General features: G+C 45.4%; 1 protein-coding gene across 1 annotated transcript in view; it reads right to left on the minus strand.

Annotated features, from left to right (window-relative positions):
• Positions 1 to 22016, minus strand: part of LOC146796553 (cytochrome P450 3A29-like) — a 204348-nt gene that overhangs the window by 120393 nt on the left and 61939 nt on the right. The window contains exons 4-7 of the mRNA XM_085629188.1: positions 8789 to 8888; positions 7653 to 7766; positions 1555 to 1643; positions 1278 to 1426 (exon numbers count right to left, since the gene is read on the minus strand). Of these exons, the coding sequence (XP_085485314.1) occupies positions 1278 to 1426; positions 1555 to 1643; positions 7653 to 7766; positions 8789 to 8888 (452 nt within the window). The remainder of the gene's footprint in view (positions 1 to 1277; positions 1427 to 1554; positions 1644 to 7652; positions 7767 to 8788; positions 8889 to 22016) is intronic.

Here is a 22016-nt window from a genome sequence, read left to right on the forward strand (position 1 = left end):
GGTATCCACTTTGTGCGCCAGGGCATCAAACTGTCTCCCAATCGAAGTCTGCAGCCCTTCGAGCGCGCCCATGACATCCTGCCGCGAGAGCTCCGGGGCCAAGGGTAAGGCAGTCTTCTGTGTATCCGGCGACTGGCTCGGTCCACCCGGTGACCCCTTCTGGTGGGCATATCGGTCCATATTGTTGGCTTGAGTATAGGCTCCCCGCCTGGTGGCCTTAGGCTTCAGCCGATCCACCTCTGCTTTGCCCGACATGGTTGGCTCAAGCAGGTCAGTTCAAACAGGACGGCCCTCTCTCAGCGAAAGGAATCAGGAGTGCTCAGTCCTGCGATGGGCCGCCAGGGTAGCTTGCAGAGCGTCCAAAGGATAATAAAGCAGCCGAGAGCGCTCCCCGGGCAGGGCAAGCAAGGGGCGAGAAAGTGAAAGTGAAAGGATGGGGACCTCCGTCCGGTAGTTCACACCTCGCCTGGCCGCTGTTGTTCAATTAGAGGTCGGGCATCCTGCCAACTCCAGCCCCTGGCATCCCTCGGAGATAGGCCTCAATCTTCCGCCATTCATAACTCCGGTTCCCGGTGGGCGATCCGAGCTCGGGTAGCATCATTCGCCTCCCTGACAAGTCATCTGCACGATGCCATGCATACAGACAGGATTAGAGACAGGATAGTCGACGGAGGGCACGAGGGTCTCGGGAGCTCAAAGCTCACGCGGCCATCTTGGTCAGGCGCTAGGCTCCTCCCCCTCGTGATGTGTGGTTTTAAAATGAATTACCATAAATGTTTTTGAGTTCTGAAGTTGAGAAATTAAATTAGTGGAATATGAACAACTGTTGGTTTCTCTTTTCAGGCAAGCCTTTCCTTCACCCACACCCCCTGTGAAAACGAGGACCATAAATGCGATTTCCTCCCTTACCATCAGCTATGTTGGGTTTAATTTAAAGAAAAAATAGAAAATGCTGATTATAGGTAGGACTTTGTTTTGAAATGGTTTGTTAAACTTGCTTTAACATTTCAATTAAGAAAATTGTACTAAGAAGCAGCAAATATGAAAGGGAATTCTAAATGCATTAAAATCAGTGATGATCCCATAATAGAGACCCGCAACTTTATATCAATGAGGAACTGGATTTTACTATTTGTGTCACTCACAAAGAAAGAAACAAACAAAGAAAATGGACAAAGGTACCCAAAAAGTAGGCGCTCATAAAAACACAGAAAACTGGATTTTGGAACAGTGTGCAAGTTAAACAAGCATGAGCAGCGACACTGAGGATAACAAACCTATGATGAGGATGAACGGGCCGAAGAATCCAACTTTAAGAAGCTTCTTGATGTGTGTCACTATAGGGTCGTTAGGATTGTTTTGGGAGTCAATGTTTACACTGAAGGAGGTGCTTGAGATCACATCCACACTGAAGGCTCCAAAGATACTGGAAAGGCAATATTGTAAAAAACATAAATAAACCGACACATACGAATAGGAACATACGCACAGAGAGTAAATGTCATCTAAACACACGCAATGCTAAATCACACACAGTAAAGGTTCTCTACTCACTCCTTCATATTCACAGGCTCATTTGATTCCATTTTCTTGTGTGCATTTTTCATCAGAATATCTCCGTAATGGCTGATGATGGGAAACATCTGCAATGACAAAAGAAGTTACGAGAATGAAAAAGACACAGGGGCATATTTACTAACTTTTCACGCAAAAGCAGGCAGCAAGCAACGTTGGTGCGCTCAGTTGCATTAAGGGAAGACCAGAAATGCTCCATATTTAAAAAGCTCGGGAGCATTACTGCTCTCTCCTTGCGCTGGCGCAGTATGTGCTGCTTAGTGTCAATGTAGGCATCCTTGCACCACAGTGCAATGGTCCCTGGGTTTCAGGCAAAATTGTTTTTGTGCAAGAAGGGACACCTTTCTGTACAAAAACAATCCATAGAGGCATTTTCCTCTTTCTATTTGTGCTGCAGAATGCACATAGATTGAGGAAATAACAAGGAGAAAGAGATATTTCTCCTCGTCACGCCTCATTGGGCACGTATTCCCAGGATTACTGGCTTTAGGAAAGCTGGGAAAAAGCCCAAATCTATGGGTAGCTGCATGGGAACCCAAATCGCATCATGAAGTAAGTGGGAAAAGATCACTGTACGAAATGAAAGATAGCCCAAAAATCTGGAATGAAAGTCACCACGAAGGCTTTCAGGCAATAGATCAAAGGATCATGGGGTCACAGCCAGGCGAGTACATATATCTTGAGGTGAAGTGTTCTGCGAGGAACGGAGAGGGACAGTGTCCCCTTCACAGATCCTCGTTGTAAGTGTTAAAAAAGACAAAAATCCGATGTAAGAAGTAAGTAGAATGGTTTATTGAACAATCTCCTATCGCTTCACTCTTCGCACTATTGTAGAACTCGCCTTACATCAATTCTTAAGAGAATGAATACACCACTTAGGAAGGGAAGCAGGAGAAGGGGAGGCAATAGAAGGGATATACCAATGAGTATAGTAATACAATATTCAGTAACAATGTTCAAAACAGAATAATAAAAGATAAATTACAAAAACTTCCTTTGATTCCCTCGGCTTTCTGTCCACCTTTCGTGGATCATGCCCCAGATGCTCAGTCCTTTGTGCAAGTACATAGTATACATGTGCCCCAGTGTGCATATCGGACATCGATTGTGCAGTTTTGTGTGGTTCGGTCACTAACCATTAGCAGATAGTTAAAAGATGCAGTGAACATGCTACACGGCGACAACGCCAGCATCCATGCATGCAAAGAATCTGCAGCTTCCTCCTCCCTCTGGTGAGGATTCATGGCAGGATATGAAGGAACCTTCTTCAGGCTTCAACAGAATGCAAGTGAAATGTAATTATTTAAATAAACATGTTACCTAAGAATACATCAACCACTGTTTTTGCAAACAAAGTGTTAGTAGTTTTCACTATATTAACGTTGTATTTTTTTTTTTAAGATTAGCTAAAACTGTGGCCACATTCAGATGAAAGCGAATCAATTGTTGTGCTTCGATGGCGGGATAAACAGTTAATTTTCAAAGTTGTCAATACTTTTCATCAAACCCCACTTTTTCATACCGCAGTGTCATGTGGACCTCCACAAGGACTGTCTATGCATAGGACTGCATCAACTCTTGTACAAGGTAACACCAATTGTATCTGGAGTGAATCAGAGTGCGTATGAGAACTAGCATGGATTGCTGTGTAATTAACAGATTACTCAGAATTCTGCACATGTAGGGGCTTATTTACAAGCCCCTTGCACCACCGGTGTGTCACTTTTAGCATGAGGAAAGGGGACGAACCAGCGACACAAGGGGCTTGTAAATAAGCCCCTTAGTGTTTTTCACTCTACCAGTCAATATGAGGCAGCCCATTAATATCCCTCCTTTATCATTATCATCATCATCATGGCGTCTGAACCCAGATCCACTTAGTCACCTTCCATGAAGCTCCCAACTACTCACTAGAGAATGGAGTTTCACTGCATCACACCAACACCCACAAATGTACAGTGGATCCTAATACAAGCACTCATCAAATTCAAATCTTTGTGCATCACATGCAAGACCCTATGGACACAAACACCTGACTACGTAGGAAAAAAGCTTCCTCTAACTATCCGTACCAATTACAACACTAACCAAGTACTCTTTATCTCCTTCTGTCAGAGAGGGTGAATGACAAGTAAGTACATTTTTTATTGTTTGGTCAATTAAAACCTTAACAATATGAAAGACATTTAAAAAGACAATGACAAATATCGATTCAAGACGATCGTGTGACATGAATATCGCGTCAAAAATATCGTCAGTACAAAAATATTGTTGAACAGAATATTGAAGGTAGGAAATTAAGTTTATTTTAATATGTAATTTATTTTGTTTATTTTTAATCCAAATTATTATTTTTGTATTTTTCTTAACATATTTAATTTTCATTTGTTTTAATAATTGTATTTTGTTTTGATTTATTTGTAAACATTTTTTTTTTTAAATGATTAGGAGTTGGAATGGTATATGTTATCCCTACGAAGTCCAACAGTTTCCCTACTGTTGCTCAGATTGGAGAGGGAATAGTCATTGTAACCCATCCAAAGTCCAACACTTTCCTTAGCTTTGTGGATGTAGGATTGATATTAGTAAATATTATGCATTGAAGGTGTAACACTTTTCCTATTTTCTTTTAAATTGAAGTTAAATATTTTTTCCTATTTTTTGATTTTAGTTATTTTTATTTTTGTAATATTTTGTTTTTTTGAAAATGTTTATATTATTTTTCAAATGCTTGTTTTATTTGATATTAATGTATGTAGGTATGTGGGTATATATATATTTACTGATAAAAACAAAGGTTACAGGGACGCTATAGTTAGGCTCAGATTTCACTCATACAAAACCAGTGAAATTCTTCAGTTATAGTTAAGTGAGCTAACTATAACGTACGCCCCCGCAATGCACGGCTTATGACCTCACATATTACATCACTGATGACATGGTCAGTGACATCACTAATTACATCTCAAATGACATCACTGATAACATCATTCTGTGATTGTAATTGTTTTCAAACTTTTATGACTGTTAAACATGTATACTAAGCTACTACTAAAGTTAAATTAGTATCCTTTGTGTACTACTAATTAGTGGTTCTATTTATAACATGTATCATGTGGGTGGCTTTGTGTATCCGTGTGAGTGGGTATCGGAATGGCTGTATGGGTGTGTGAGTGAGTGTTTGGGTGTAAAATGGGTGTGAGTACCTGGGTGAGTGAGTGGCTGTTTGAGTTGCTGTATGAGTTGCTGTACTGGCAGGTGTGTGGGTTGTTGTATGGATGAGTGAGGGGCTGTGTGAGTGGGTGTATGGGTAGACGAGTGGATGTATGAGTCCCTACATGGGTGACATAGTGGCTGTATGAGTGAGTGACTGGGTGTGTAAGTGGCTATATGCATGAGGGAGTAGCTGTTTGAGTGGGTGTTTGGTTAAGTGAGGTGGTGTGTAAGTGGCTGTATTGGAGAGTGAGTGAGTGTCTGTGTGAGTGGCTGCATGGGTCAGTGAGCGGGTGTGTGAATGGTTGTATGGTTGTGTGACTAGGCATGTAAGTGGTTGTGTGGGTGTGAGTAGATGTCTGAGTTGTTGTATGGGTGAGTGAGTGTCTGTGTTGAGAGGCTGTATGTGTGAGTGGGTGTGTGAGTGGGTTTATGGGTGAATAAGGAAGTGAGTAACTGGCCGAGTGGCTGTTTGGGTGTGTGAGTGGCTGTTTGGGTGTGTGAGGACTGTATGGGTGAGTAAGTGGGTGTGTGAGTAGCTATGTGAGTGAGTGGGTGTGTGAGTGGCTGTATGGAAGAGTGAGTCACTGTGTGAGTAGGTGCATGGGTAATTGAGTGGCTGTGTGGATGGCTGTATTGGTGAGTGAGTGGCTGCATGGGTGTGTGTGGGGTTATGAGTGGTTGTGTTGGTGTGTGAGATGATGCGTGAGTGGTTCTGTGGAGGATGCCATCCGTGATGTCACTGACCAGGTCAGGAGTGATGTAATATGTGAGGTCATAAGCAGAGCATTCCGGGGGCATAAGTTATGGTTAGCTCAGGTAACTATAACTGCCGTATTTCACTGGTTCTGTACGTGTGAAATCTGAGCCTAACTAGAACGTCCCTGTAAATAACTCAAAAACTACTGAACAGATTTACACCAAATCACAAAAGGGCTACGAGCCCTGGACCAGGGGCTACCTCTCTGCCAAATTTGGTGTAATTCTGTTCAGGCTGAAGTCATGTCTAAAATCCCTATGGGAATTAACATGAGAAACACACTTATTTTGACCCCCCCTTTAAAGATCACCTCGAAACTGTCCATGCACAATAAGACCCATTGGCATACTTTTTTTTTTAAACTTTTGTGAAGATTCGTTAACCGGCACCAAAGATATAGGCAAGTCAAAGAAACGCTTTTCCTATGGAAACTAGGCCCTAAATATAAATATCTATCTATCTATCTATCTATCTATCTATCTATCTATCTATCTATCTATCTATCTTTTTCTTAATTCTATTATATTGTCTTCCACAATATTTTTGAAATTTACTTAGTGAGTATATAAACACAATATTTTTGCAAACAATATTTTGAAACAGTATTAATGTCAATCAATATAGATTTTCTTGATAATTTGTCATACAACAGTCTTGAAAGGAGTCTCTCGGCCTAAGAACAGGACCATCACTTCTAACCTTCAGAAAATAACTTCAGAACCCCACTTTATTCACTGAATTTACCCTAATCTGGCTCTCCCTACAGAACCCACAATGTAAATGATGACAATTAAGTACATGTTATAATGTATATTTTATTATCGTGTCTAACTTTAACTGTGATAAAACCGGATTCTCCTCAACGTTTGAAAGCCTTTGCATGCCTCTATACCCTGCACGTGATGAGATGTAATGCTCAGCTCTCGCTAAAGCAAGCTACTACCCCTGAGGTTAGGTTCATCCTATATTAATACCACCAAATAAAAAAATTGCTCCTGCTTAAATAAATGATAAGATTATTGTGGGAGAAAAATTTAAATTGACATCCCCACTACCTTGGTAGTCTCCTTGTTAAATGGGTCCAGAGATAAACCTCTGAAATTGCTTAACTGATGAGTAATTTCCATTGCAGTTTGCTCTGTTGAGGCATATGAGGTTAGGAAGAAGGAGCAACCTACCTTCAAAAGCAAACCAGCCAGAACTTCAAAACTATAGGTAAGCTCCACACATTTTGAACATTGTACCGACATGCGTGTCACTTCCTTGAATAGCTGCTAGTTTTGCGCTAAGCCCTGCCTACTTTGAAATCTATCCTAGTGCCAATATTCCCCACTTTATTGTAATACTTTTTTAGTTACCACCAATAATATAAAACATAAAATCTGAAAAAAACTTTGATTTACTTAGTGCACTCTTATTTGTAGAAATAAATTTACCACAATTGTGAAGAAAATGCTAAATATTGTTTCAGCTGCCAAACTTCTTCAGAAGGGGGCAACTGGAAATAAAATGTACAAAAACCCAATAGGAACAAGGAAAAAGAGAACAAGCATTGCAAATGGGTATTCATGACCTCTAGACATTAAAAATGATTAGTGGGACAACATCGCACTGGATATATGAAAGGCTTCCCACAGTAATAAAAACAAAGGGAATGGGGAGGAGAGTAGTGAAGCAAACCCCACCCCTCCCTCAGAACCTTGAAAATAAGCATCTAAATGAAAAACACAATTGTAAAGGGCTTCAACGATTTTAATAGAGAATTAAGTAAACGTGCTAACTTTTTGCCACCTGGCCTCTTAACTACTGTTTTAACTCCTTGCAATTCACCAGTTCTTGTTCTTATTACAGAAACAGAAATCGGTGTGATGAGCTTGCGCTTTATGATCAAATGTTTAAATTCAGAATATGAAGACATCACCAGATGTCCCTAGTCCTCTATCCTTCCAATGCATATCTATTCCAATAACTGTGTTTGCCAATTGCCTTAAATTTGGAACTCCCACTTCAGCCCACTGAAACCCCTTCAGAGAGCTATAGTGCTATCATCCACCCACACAAACTCCCAGCTTTGCTTGTTGTTCTTCCATGAGAACCAGACTACCTCTTTTAGTTTGCCACTGGAGAAGGTTGGTGAGATCACGGTCCGTATTCTCTTCCACTGCTCATCTTGTGCAATTGTGAGGGCTGAGTCCAGAGATCCATTAACACCAAAGTTCTACATGGAGAAACAAAAATCGGAAGTCTAAATATGTTATATTTATAGAGCTTGACATATTTTAGATCCCCCTGCTTCAAACAGTCCTCTTCCCCTGCTACATAAAACTTTGCACTTGTACGAAAATAGCATGCAATCCATTTAGGAATGTTTTTCGTTGTTTCTCCTGCTTGTGTGATGATGCTGTGTTAGTTAATACAACAGGCAAAGGAGTAAATCCAATTTCCCACACTTTTCATATGTGAAAGATGGGACTAATGGCATTATTTGCATTTTGGAAGATGGCCACCAAACCGTACAGGCAGACATGGCCCACGCTCCACTACCATCGGCCAGCATGCCTGAGAAACTCACATATCATTTTCAATGTAATGGGGGCACCACTGGTGTTCAAGTGACATTGGGCAGCCGGCTGTGTAATTATTTTAGCTTTTTTTTTTTAAACACCAAAATGGGCATTTTATTGGGGGGGGGGGGTTAAATGACCCTCATGCACCACGTGCTTTCTCTGCACCACATCAATAAACACTCAGCCTGCCACAGTTGTTGCGAAGAAAAATCAGCATTGGAAGGCCCGTCCATTTGGGGCAGGCCTTCTGAAATTTTTTAAATTGGCAACCCCAATGGGGGAGCCAGGTAAGGCTTCAGAATTAAAGTCAACGTGGTTCCCCACCTCGAAATAGGTTCAGGAAACTTCTAGGTTGGAGGACAGGCATCTGATATATTTTGGTGGTTTCCCCGCTCTACAAACCTCTAAAAACCTGGTAAGTTTGAGGAAAATCAGTTTGTAACATTTCTTATTTCCCAGACGGAAAAAAGTTAAACTTTTTTTTGGTTCCATTAGTTTTAACAAAGGCTATTCATGGATCAAGGTCCTTTACTTTCTAAAGCATTCACCATTATCCGTTTGCTCCATTCCCTAATGAGAAAGCAGCAAAAATGGTGCATGCGGATGGGCTCTGAATGGCCGAGCGAAGCTTACATATTACAAAACCAAGATTTGGACTCAGAAAGTGACCTACCCGTCGATTGGTAAAGTAGGTAAAGCACTCTTTCACCAGAATGGTTTTCACAATTGCAGGGTCCATGACGCAAAGCACAGGTTGTCTGCCGTCATAAAGCCTGTAGTGGAAAGAGAATAAAATGTCAGTGAATTGCACCAGAGTCAACAAGCACTGGCAAAATCAATGGGTGTTGACTGTACAAGAGCTATTGGGTTTGCAAATGTGTTTAGTCATGTTGCACACCAGCATGGCTGCCGTTCAGCAGTGAAAAAAGCTAGTGGCATAGAGATTAATGGTGTGGAGTGAAGGGATGTGGAGTGTTGTAGATTGGAGTAGAGTGGACTGTTATGGAGTAGAGTGGAAAGGAGTGGATTGTTGAGGAGTAGAGTGGTATCGAGTGGAGGGGCTTGGAGTGGAGGGTCATAGAGTGGAGTAGAGTGTAGTGGCACAAAGTATCGTAGTATGGGTCAGCAAAGAGTGGAGTAGAATGGAGTGATGCAGAGAGAAGTAGTGTGTTGTAGAATAGAGTGGAATGGAGTACAGTGGTGTTGCATAGAGTGGAGTAAATTGGCATAGAGAGAGTTTGGTAGAGTGGAGGGGAGTGGAGTAGAGTATCGTAGAGTGGCACAGAGGGGAGCATAGTGTCATGGAGTGGCATAGAGTGGAATGAAGTTCTGTAGAGTGGAGTGGGGGGTCATAGAGTGTGGTGGAGTAAAGTGGAGTGTCAGAGTGGAGCAAGGTAGCGTAGATTGGGATAGAGTGGCGTGTCATCAAGTGGAATGTCATGGAGGGGCGTAGAATGGTCTAGAGTTAAGTGGTATAGAGTGGAGTGGAGTGGCGCAGAGTGGAGTAAAGCATCACAGAGTGGAGTGGCATAGAGTGTCGTAGTGTGGAGTGTTGTAGAGTAGTGTTATAGAGTGGAGTATCATAGAGAGGAATGAATATGCTACTTACCAGTATGCATCTGTTCTTGGCATGTAGGGCAGCTGACATTCATATCTGTGCATAGATCGCCGCCTAGTGTTGGGTCCGGATGTTTGCACGTTGTTGTCCTGGAAGAGTCTTCGAAGTATCCTGAGATAGGTGACTCCTCCCCTGGACCACAGTGCGCATGGGCATCCTCTCCATCCCCAGATTGTTTTTCGCCATTGTGGCAGTGATGGAGTAGATACAGGAAGTGATGACCATGCTATACAGTAATTCTGAGAGCTGCAGCTGCGACAGGCGCCGGGGAGGAGGGTGGGCGATATGAATGTCAGCAGCCCTACATGCCAAGAACAGATGCATACTGGTAAGTAGCATATTCAGTTCGAGGCATGTGGGCTGCTGAATTCATATCTGTGCATAGAATACATAGCAGTACCTCCTATTAGCGGCGGCTACCAGTGCCAGCTGCAGCAGTCTGAAAAAGAGTTTTGAGAACAGCCTGTCCTACAGCTGCCTGCTGTTTTGAGTGTACATCTACACAGTAGTGTTTGGTAAATGTATGTACAGTGGACCATGTGGCTGCTCTACATATTTCTTGTAAAGGAATGTTTCCCAGGAAAGCCATGGACGCCCCTAACTTTTGTGTTGAGTGGGCTCGGGGGGGAATCGTTAATGTACGTTTAGCCTTTTGATAGCAAATTTGAATACATTTAACGATCCATCTGGCTATACCTGCTTTGGAAATGGCGTTGCCCTTGTGTTGTGGAGAAAAGGCAACGAACAGTTGTTTTGTTTTCCTAAAATCCTTTGTTCTGTCTATATAGTACATGAGGGCCCTGTTTACATCTAGTGTATGGAGCATTCTCTCAGCGACATTTTGTGGATTTTTGAAAGAAAACAGGCAGTTCAATAGTTTGATTCATGTGTAACTGCGATATTACTTTAGGCATGAATTTGGGGTTGGTACGTAGTACGACCCTGTTTGCGTGAACCTGAATGAATGGCTCTTGAATGGTTAGTGCCTGGAGTTCACTAACTCTTCTTAACGAAGTGATTGCTATCAGGAAAGCTACTTTCCAGGTGAGGAATTGAATCTCGCATGAGTGGAGAGGTTCGAAGGGTGGACCCATCAGTCTGGTGAGGACCAAGTTGAGGTTCCACACTGGCGCTGGTGGGTGTCTTGGGGGAATTACTTGTTTAAGTCCCTCCAAGAAGGCTTTGATGGCAGGCACTCTGAATAAAGAGAGGTGCTGCCTGTTTTGGAGATAGGCTGCTATTGCGGTCAAATGGATACGTATTGAGGTGTATGCCAGATTGCATCGGTATAGGTGTAAGAGGTAACAGATTATGTTTTGAATGGATGCGTCTAGCGGGTTAATGTCATTGTTGTTGCAATAAATGACAAACCTCTTCCATTTAGCTGCATAGCAAGCCCTGGTAGTGGGTCTCCTGGCCTCCTTGATGATCTCCATACAGTCAGGTGGCAGGTTTAGGTAGCCAAACTCTAAGACTTCAGGAGCCAGATTGCCAGGTTCAGCTGTTGCGGATCTGGGTGCTGAATTTCGCCATGGTTCTGCGTTAAAAGTGTGGGTTTGATCCGCAGCCTTTGATGCGGCACCACGGACAGTTCTAGAAAGGTGGTGTACCATGGCTGGCGCGCCCATGTGGGAGCAACTAGGATGAGTGTCAGTGAGGGCTGTCGCAGTTTGCGTGCTACCAACGGTATTAATGGCGCTGGGGGAAAAGCGTACGCAAATTTGCCGGACCAGTTCATCCATATCGCATTTCCCTGCGACTGTGGATGTGGGAACCTGGCGGCAAAGCTTTGGCATTTTGCGTTTTCGTTTGTGGCGAATAGGTCTATCTCCGGATGACCCCACTGTTGGAAGTACGGTTGGAGTACTGACGGGTGTAGCTCCCACTCGTGCATCTGGTGGCTGTGTCTGCTGAGCAGATCGCCATCTGGTTGTCTTTGCCCGGGAGGTGTTCCGCCATGAGGAATATGTTCCTTTGAATGGCCCACTTCCACATGCTCTGAGCCAGATGAGACAACTGTGGAGAGTGTGTTCCTCCCTGCTTTTGTATGTAGTACATGGCAGTCATGTTGTCCGTCCGGATCAACACGACTTTGTTGCACAAGTGTACTTTGAATGCCTTCATTGCCAGGAAGATTGCCATCAGTTCCAGGAGGTTGATGTGCATCTTCCTTTGCTGTGTTGTCCATAGTCCCTGCACTGTGTAATTGAGTACATGAGCTCCCCATCCCTGGAGAGACGCGTCCGCCGTCAGTCTTATTTGTGGAACAGGCTCCTGGAACGGTCGGCCCTTGCAAAGGTTTTGTGGATTCCACCAATGCAGAGAGTTGTATGCCCGACCGCTCACCAACACTAGGTCTTTTAATTGTCCGTGAGCCTGATTCCATTGACGTGCTAAGCACTCCTGAAGCGGGCGCATATGTAGTCTCGCGTGCGGGACTATGAAAATAAAGGAGGCCATCATGCCAATCAACTGCATGAACACTCTCGCAGGAAGGGAGTGTTGTGGTTTGAACTTCGAGATCAGCAGTTGCATGCTGTTGATCCTCACCAAATTTGGCTGAGCTGTGGCTGCCAGAGTGTCTATGGTCGCGCCCAGGTACTGTCGTACGTGTGCGGGTTGGAGATGTGATTTTGGGTAATTTAGTGAGAATCCCAGACTGTGAAGGAGGTGAATGGTGAGGGACATGTGGCTGGCACATTGCTGGGCTGACTTTGCCTGAACAAGCCAGTCGTCCAGGTAAGGGTAGACGTGAATGTGTCGTCGCCGTAGATGTGCAGCCACTGTAGCTAGGCACTTGGTAAAAACCCTGGGTTCTGTTGTCACGCCGAAGGGGAGGACTTTGAATTGATAGTGCTGTCCTTGAATAGTGAACCTGAGATATTTCCTGTGTGATGGGTGGTTGGGTATGTGGAAGTCTCCCTTGGCTATGACAGCTTCTGTAAGTGGTTGGACCACTCATTGGATATTCTTATACCTGCTAGGTGGAGTAAGACTAGATCTAGCCCCTCCAGCCCTTGGTACAATGAATCCCTTAAGCTGATGAAATCTTCTTGTAAAAAGGCGGAACGCGCATGGCGCAGAACCTATTATGCTGACCTTAAATCAGCTTATAGGACCTGCACCAGAATGTACCACCGGGCCATATGTACAGCTAGGGCAGCCTTCTACTCCCAGGAGATTAAGAACAGTACGAACCCGACTAAGGTTATCTTTAGGGTTTGTAAGGACCTCACTAGCAGAAAGATTGCCACCACTTTGCCAGCTTCTATGGCTCATTGTGAGGATTTGGCCTCGTTCTTTGTTGAAAAGGTCGATGCCATCTACAGGTCATTCTCACATCTTTCCATCATTGAGAATATCAGAGCCCCATTGACCTCCAACACAGGTTATCCCCAGCCCTACACAAGAGGAGTTCAAAGCTTTGACAATTAAAGTTAAATCTGGGTCACCTGATGACCCTATGAGGCCTACTCAGTTTCGGGAATGTGCTGAGTGTTGTTATCCGGCTATGCATAGCCTTATTAATCTCTCTCTTAGCACTGGCAGTGTTCCCGCTGCTTGGAAGCAGGCGACCGTCATACCTATTCTTAAAAAACCCTCCCTTGACCCTGCAAAATTAGAACACTACCGTCCCATCTCCCTCCTCCCCTGGATGGCTAAATTAGCTGAGGCTCACGTGAATTGCATTCTCTCCTCTCATTTGCAGGAAGCCAATATATTGGATAAATCTCAGAATGGTTTTCGCGCGGGCCACAGTACCGAGACTGCTCTTCTGGTGGTGGTGGAGCATATTAGGAAATTGCTGGACCGGGGTCAGACGGCGGCACTGATCCTATTGGATCTCAGTGCCGCCTTTGACACGGTCTCTCACCACATTCTTTTGCAGCGTCTTGGGGAGGCAGGAGTTGGAGAGATGGCCCTTGAATGGTTTCGCTCCTTTCTTATGGATCGAACCTTCAAGTTATCTTTACCGCCCTATGTCTCTGCCCCTCGTCCCATTCCTCAGGGTGTTCCGCAGGGTTCGGCTCTCAGCCCTACCTTATTCAATCTATATGTTCAGCCATTGGCGGAGGTAGCCCGTAGTTTTGGTCTCACCATGGTGTCATACGCCGATGACACGCAGCTGGCGGTGGCACTTAATGGTGACTCCACTATGGATGCCTCGACCTTTCAGTCAGCTCTTAAGGCAGTGGCAGGCTGGTTGGCGGAAAATAGACTCCAACTCAACGCCTCCAAGACCGAGGTCCTCATCTTTGGTAAGGAAACTGGGCTATGGGGAGACAATTGGTGGCCATTGGAGTTGGGTCCTGTTCCCATTCCTGTAGCTGAAGTCAGAAATCTGGGTGTATGGATTGACGATAAACTTTCTTTCACTCCCCATACCAAACGTGTAGCTGGCACCTGTTTCGGTGCCTTGCAGTGCCTTCGGCCCATTTTTAAATTTTTCGACGCAGACATCAGACAGATCATTGTGCAAGCTCTGGTTCTTACCAGACTGGATTATGCCAGCTCTCTGCTTCTGGGTGTTAATCAGGCAGAACTAGCCCGCCTTCAGCGGGTTCAAAATGCTGCGGCCAGAATGCTGGTCGGCCTTCCTAAGTTTGCTTCTGTTCGTCATACCATCCAAGATCTCCACTGGTTACCAGTAGGCCAGAGAATTAAGTTTAAAGCACTCTGCGTAACTTTTAAAATTCTCAAGTTAGCCTCCCCTCCCATTCTCACCCAGACTATTCTCCATTATGTTCCTTCTAGATCCCTCCGATCTGCAGGGTCCAATTTAGCTATCGTTCCGCGTTTTAAGAAAGCGCGAATAGGTGGTCGTTCCTTTTCGGTGTTGGCAGCCACCCTTTGGAACTCACTGCCTGCCTCTCTTCGTGCTATTCCGGACCTGCTCCTCTTTAGGAAGTCTTTAAAAACCTTCCTATTCTCTAAAGCCTAGTCTCTTCCACTCTAGTTATTTCTGTGGTGTTGTGTTTTCCTATCTCCAAAGCGCCAGGACGCCTCTTTGCTGTGGCATCTGAGCGCTATACAAAATTAAATAACATAACATAACATAACAAGTACGTATCTTTGAGGTCTAGTGTGGCGAGGAAGTCTCCCTGTTGGAGCAGCGGGAGAACCTGCTGTAGGGTGAGCATATGAAAATGCTCTGACAGAATGTAGTGGTTGAGGGGTCTGAGGTCTAGTATAGGTCTGAGCGACCCGTCCTTTTTTGGGATGAGGAAGTACAGGGAGTACACCCCTGTCCCCTGCTGGTTGACGGGCACGACCTCTATCGCACCTTTTTGCAGCATACTTAGCACTTCCTTTTGCAATAATGCTAAGTGCTCTGCGGACATAGGACGGTGATTTGGCGGTATTGTGGGTGGAGTGGAGGTTAATTCGAGACAGTAACCGTGCTGGATAATATCCCTGACCCACCTGTCCGTGGTGATGGCTTTCCACGTGGACAGGAACCGCTGGAGTCTCCCCCCGACAGGTGTTATGTGGTCGGGGGGAAGGGAGAGGGCGTCACTGTTTGGTCTTGGGTGAGGACCTGGTGTTGCCGTAACCGCGTCCTCTGCCCTTGGTGCTGGAGCCACGATATCCACCTCTGTTGTTTTTATCGTAGGTGCTCTGTGTGCCCCCTTTATTGTATGGCTGCTGTGACCCCTGTCCTCTGGCTGCTCCCCTATTCCCGGGGCGACGAAAGGAGCCACTACGAAATGTCTGCGTTTGCAGCGCCCCCATTGACTTTGCAGTGTCAGTGTCCTTTTTTATCTTTTCTAAGGTGGTGTCAACTTCTGGTCCGAATAAGTAGTCTGGGTTGACTGGCTGATTCAGGATGTTGTTTTGAATCTCTGGTTTGAATCCGGAGATTCGTAACCAAGCGTGTCGGCGTAACATGACGCTGGTGTTTATCGCCCTCGCGGCTGTGTCGGCAGCATCTAGTGCGCACTTAATGGATGCGTTTGTAAGAAGTTGTCCCTCTCTGATGAGGAGCTCCGCTGCCTCTTTGTATTCGTCTGGCAGATGTTGGAGTAGTGACTCTAGCGTGTCGTAGTGTGAACGATCGTAGCGAGCCAGGAGGGCCTGTGTATTGGCAATGCGCCAGGTGTTTGCTGCTTGAGCTGCAATCCTCTTGCCGGAGGTCTCCAGCACTTTGGACTCCTTGTCTGGGGGAGGAGCATCACCTGTTGTTTGGGAGTGTGCTCGTTTGCGAGCGTTAGCAACCACCATGGAGTCCAGAGGTAACTGACCTCTAATGTACATAGGGTCCCCGGGCGCAGGCTTGTATTTCTTTTCAATCCTGGGGTTCAGCACCCGTGCCCTGGTTGTTTCCTTGAAAATGTCCTTTGCTGGCTTGAGGACACCTTTTAACATGGGCAAAGTCTTGACAGTCCTCTCAGAGGAGGCGAAAGTGTCCACCAGGAAGTCGTCCTCAATGGTGTCAGAGTGGAGTTGGACTCCATGATTGGCAGCAGCACGTTCTATGAGGGCATTGAAGGCAGCAGTGTCCTCTGTGGGAGATGTTTTTGCGCCATAAAGCTGCGTGTCCTGGCCATCTGTTGCGGTACCCTGGTCCGCAGGGTCATCCCAGGCTTGATCTGGGTCCTGCTGCTCCTCAGGATCTATAGCCCTAGGGTAGGTGGTATCATCACCTATGTAATCCTCCATTGCGTCTGTGTCGGAGGGCGTCGGAGAAAAGGACTGGGGATCCGGATAGGAGGCATGCAGGCGTTCGTATAGAACCGGTTCCGACTCTGCTGGCAGTTTCTGCTTCAGAGGGATTCTGTAAGAGTCTAAGGCCCGCTCTGGCGTGGCCTTCCGTTTTCGGAGCATGAGTCTGCCGGTGTCGGCATCGATTAATTGGGACGGTGAAGGCTCAGTAGGAGAGTGTCCAGTAGATGGGGACCTCGTTCGGCGGACACATGTCCGGATCTCGAACATCTTCGGTGCCGTGGACCGCGGCAAACCAAAAGTGATGTTGGCTGGTGCCGGAGGTGCCTTTGGAGCCTTTTTCGGGTCGGGGCCCGACGTGGACTGGAGGGCTGCCCGTTCTTTGATGCGTTGCAATGATGCTGCAACTTGTCGCACCGAGAACGCCGAAGGTTGTTTGGCGCCGAGTGTTTCCGTAGAGGTAGGCGTTGACTGCTTCGGAGCCACAGGCTCATGGAGTCGAGGAGAGGTAGGAGCGGTCGACGGAGTCGATGACCTGACCCGTGTCGCTGCCTTCGAAGTGGACTCCGATGGAGCGGCCATTTTAACTTTGGTAGTCGGGGCCGACTGCTTTGGTGCCGGGGGCCGAGGCGCGTTTGTGGGACCGACGGCCCTCTTTTTCGGGTCGGCACCGACATCCGCTGCAGCGAGTTCGGCGCCGAAATCCCGTTTAGGGCGTTCGGAGCCGATGGACTGTGCCGGCGTCGAAGGAGTGGAGGTCTTCGAGGGCCGACCATTGCCAGTTTCACTTTCAGTTTCTGAGGAACTGGTGCGACGATTGGTTTCGGTTTCGTTGAAGGGAAACCAGTCTTTTTCGGTATTAATGGCTCTTGCTGGATGTTCGAGGCCGGGCCCGAAGGCGGTGCCGAAGAACTTATGGATTGATCTCGGGTAAGGCCCAGAGGCGATCCCTCGACCGGAGCCGTAGAATGACGCACTTTGATAGCCTCCGTTTCGACGGGTAGGCCCTGCTCTTCACCAGAGCTGTCTCCTTCGGCCCCAAAGGCCTCACCGTAGTCCCCTACCTCGTCGTCGGCTTCTTCCCTGTGAAAAAGCTCTTCATCGGCGTCTTCCGATTGGGAATCGTGTTCGGAAGCGGGGCTGGAGTTTATTTCTTCCACGCTTTCAACATCTTCGTCCTCGGTGCTGAAGATGTTGGCCGGGGCCGGTGCCGATTGCTGCGCTTCTAATCTCGCTGCCCGTCGATTCCGGAGAGTCTTCTTGGATCGGAATCGGGCACAGGCCATACATGTCGATTCGTCATGATCCGGCGAGAGGCATTTGTTGCACACCGGGTGGACGTCGATGTGGGGATATTTGGCGTGGCATAAAGGACACCGCTTGAACGGGGTCCTCGATTCCATCGTCGATGTAATGTCGATGGTCGGATGAAACGGATCCGAAAACTGGAAGAAGTTTCCAAACTAATTAAGAAAGCTGTCGACACCGAGCGGGAACAGTACCGACGAAAGCTAAAGGCCTTTTGGCCTTAAACAAATTTTTTCCTAACTTGAGCTAAGATAAGCACATCCGAACCCAATGGCGGAAAAAAACAATCTGGGGATGGAGAGGATGCCCATGCGCACTGTGGTCCAGGGGAGGAGTCACCTATCTCAGGATACTTCGAAGACTCTTCCAGGACAACAACGTGCAAACATCCGGACCCAACACTAGGCGGCGATCTATGCACAGATATGAATTCAGCAGCCCACATGCCTCGAACTAGAATGGCATGAAGTAGAGTGTTTTAGAGTGGAGTTGCGTAGAGTGGAGTAGAGTGTCAGAGTGGAGTAGAGTGGAGTGGGATAGAGTGGAGTGTCATACAGTGGAATATCATATAGTATTACAGAGTAGACTAGAGTGGAGTGTTGTAAAGTGGAATGTCGTGGAGTGATGTAGAGTGGAGTAGGGCAGAATAGAGTAGAATACAGTAGAGTGCCATACAGTGGAAAATGCATTTTGTGGTAGTGCGCTGCCATTACAGTGAGCACATTTTGAATTGAAAGGACTATGACACTTACACAGACATACAGTTTTACTGATAAAACTATACAGCACACAAATGATAATGTTTGGAAATAGCATCACCTAGTGTATTGATTTTGTTTTGATCGTGTGTTAAAATATTTGTTTCCAGCTCACTTCAGAATTACAAAACAATTTGCTTCATTTGTGCTTTCTGAAATATTTGCACAGTTCATTTACAGACATTTACATCTAGTTGTGTGCCTTTCCCTTCACATCCCAGGTTGTCAGATAAATCCTGTCACTTTGAAGTCAGAGAAAGAAAAGTTTTGTTTCGTTTATTTAGTCTATATAAATTCATATTGTGGACCGTTAATTTCCACCATATACTAAAAAAGTTTAACAACTTGATCGTACAAACATTTTAAGATTAATAAAACCAATATAAATCATTCACATAAAACCATAAGTCAATCCATCCTAATATAAATCTTATTTCCATTTAAAAAGAGATAGAAAATCAATTACGTAAGAACAATTTTAATATCATCCTGAGAACTGACCTATATTTAAATATAACTACAATGGCCTGGTTGTGAGAGAATGGACTTTTTACATGTTAACTTCATTCTGAGCCTTGACAATTTTGCTATGGATGGCCCACATCCAGCCCAAGAATTTAGCTAGAGCAATAATTGTGGGCTCGCTTGTGTCTGTCTTTAGGATCCTTAAAGCCTCTGTACCCTCCCTGGTGCCAAGATTTAAACAAATTGGTTTGAGCCATCTGTTTCGAGGAGCTTTATAGGCTGGACAAGCGAACAAAACATGTGCTATAGTTTCCCTCTGCAGTGGACAAGTGTTACATTTATCATCATTCAAGGGATGCCATTTGCAGGTAAAAGTCTTAATTGGAAGTGAGCCCACTCTATATTGGTGATACAATTTCCTTGCAAGTGATACCGTAATATAGTCCCAATAAGATTCGTAATGGTACTCTTGTTTCCTCTCCAGGAAATCCCTCTTCAAGGTGGGACTCATGGTGGATGAAAAACGTTTCCTCCCAACCATGTTCCAATAGGCTATCTTAAACTCTTTCTTTGAGGGAAGAAGGTTGCCTTCGGGATTATCCCATAGCCCACTCATCCCCATCTCGCTCAAGGTGGTTTTGATCCTTCTCAACCAGGATATCTTACAGGAGGTATCAGCCCGCCTGATTTCAAGCAATGCCTGGGCATACGGAGACAGCTCAGGAGTAGCCCATAATCTTCTCCATAATGCCACAGGTCTAAAACGAGCAATGTCCTCTAACTGTCTAACTGATAACAGCCCAAATCAAGGTAAAGAGGCAACAGGGGGGGTCGATGGTTGGAGGGAAAGTAGAGTTCTCACAAACTTGTTCTGGGCTACAATCAGGGGTGTTAAATCTGAAAAGCCCCATAGCTCCACTCCATATAGTACTGAGGAACTAATTTTAGAATGATATATCTTCAGCACAGGAGACACTGGTTTTGTGTGGGACAATCTCTGCTCCTTCACAGGGACACCAGCCAATTGAGCGTGTTTATTAGTCAACTTATTGATCTGGGGTTTCCACTTTAATTTACTTTCAAGGGTTACTCCTAGGTATGTGAAAACATCAGTTTGCTCTAACTGTACTTTATTCATAAAAACCCTCCCTTTAATGGCCTTTCGGTTGTGGAGAACGATAAACTTTGTCTTATCCACATTAACCTCAAGGTCATGGTCGCGGCAAAACTCCTCAAACCTAGTGAGGGCTGACTGCAGCCCTCTCTGGGTCTTGGATAATATTAAAGTATCATCCGCGAACATTAACAATGGTATTTTCTGGCCAGCTAAGGTTGGAGCTTCTGTTGGGTGGTTTGAATAGTATTCCACGACCCTGTTTATAAAAAGGGAAAACAGGGTCGGGGCAAGCACACACCCCTGACGTACCCCCTTGGTGACAGGAAACTTGTTTGTGACTTCCCCATTCACACCCCAGCGTACCTGGGCAAAGTTTGAATTATGCAGAGTAATTAAAACGGCCAGCAATTCAGGCGGCATCCCCATATCATGAAAGGTGCTCCACATATTATCTCGGGGCACCAAATCGAAAGCCGATTTTAAATCAATGAAGGCTGCAAATAGCAGACCGCCCCCTAAGATTACCACCCTCCAATAAATGATTGCAAACCTGAGAACCTGGTCAGTAGTCCCTGTGTGTGGCCGAAACCCAGCCTGCATGGATGATAAAATACCTGTTTCGTCCATCCATGTCTGGATTCTGCTTAAGACCATCCTGACAAAGAGCTTTTGAATACAATCAATAAGGCTTATGGGCCTATAGTTGCCAGGTTTCGATCGATCCCCTTTCTTAAAAATCGGGATGATCTCTGCTCCTGACCACGTCTACGGGGTGGGGGCTCCACTTGCTATAGCATTGGCAAGAGTCTGAATATAACTCACCCACTTGTCACTATTGTACATGAACAGGTCCGCTGGGATGCAATCTAATCCAGGTGCCCTACCTTTTGGGATTCGCTTAAGAGCTTTTTTAACCTCTTGTTTAGAAAAATGCAGGGTGGTAATGGGATTGGGCTTGGGAAATTGGGCTGTATAATCGTTACTGACAGCAAACTGGGCCTCGAAATGTGAGGTCCACACTTCAGGTGCAACGTGATTAATGGGAAGTGGTTTTAATATGCTATTACCCCATTTAACAAGATGCCAAAAATTGGCCATGTGTTTTTCCTGGCTTGCACTGAGCAGATTTTGCCAATGGTGTTCATCCCATTCCTGTTTGGCTCGTAATAAAACTTGCTTATAGCCAGCCCTTTCCGATTTAATCTCTTCTTTATTCCTTAGTCTAATCCTCTCGCTAATCTCCTATAAGCCTCTCTACATGATTTATTGTACCAGGGGGCTGCCTTTGGACTTAGCTTCCTTTCCAGTTATTTTAACTTCCTAACAAAAAAAGGTTTAAGTTTTGAAAACAAGTCATTGTGAACCTGCAAAATAATAGAATTTATGTCCTCTTGAGTGTCACAATCTTGGATAGTTACCAGGGAACACTCAACCAGTGCCTCCATCTGTCTTAGGTGCCCTTTATTGGCTGCAACACTGACCCATTTGACTCTCCTGGAATCGTTAGAGGACTCCACTTCTGCTACAACCTTTACTATTTCCTGGCATTCATAATTAGGTAGGCCTGGGACCTGCAAAGTCAATACTAACGGGTTATGGTCACTTTCAACCCGATCATAAACTACCATATCTTGTAAAGACGGCCAAAATTCCAAGCTGAGGAAGATATAATCAATCCTACTACTTCTCATGCCATTTTTGAAAGTGTGTATACCCCGCCTATCGGACCTGGACCTCCCGTTCACTGTCCTTATGCCCCGTTCTAAGCACAGCCCTTTCAACTGAAGTGCCAGTTCGGTCCATTTTTTGATAGGTGGAAGATCAAGGGTTGGAATATCCCCATGTGCATCCTCCTCACTGCTAAGATTGCCATCTTCACATACTAGGGGCTCGAAAGTGCAATTGAAAACCCCGACAGCGATCAGGCTACTGCGTCCCCTGTGCATATCCAAAACCCCATCCAGTATCGTGA

The sequence above is a fragment of the Triturus cristatus genome, chromosome 10, assembly GCF_964204655.1.
Source record: "Triturus cristatus chromosome 10, aTriCri1.1, whole genome shotgun sequence".
In the NCBI taxonomy this organism is placed as follows: domain Eukaryota; kingdom Metazoa; phylum Chordata; class Amphibia; order Caudata; family Salamandridae; genus Triturus; species Triturus cristatus.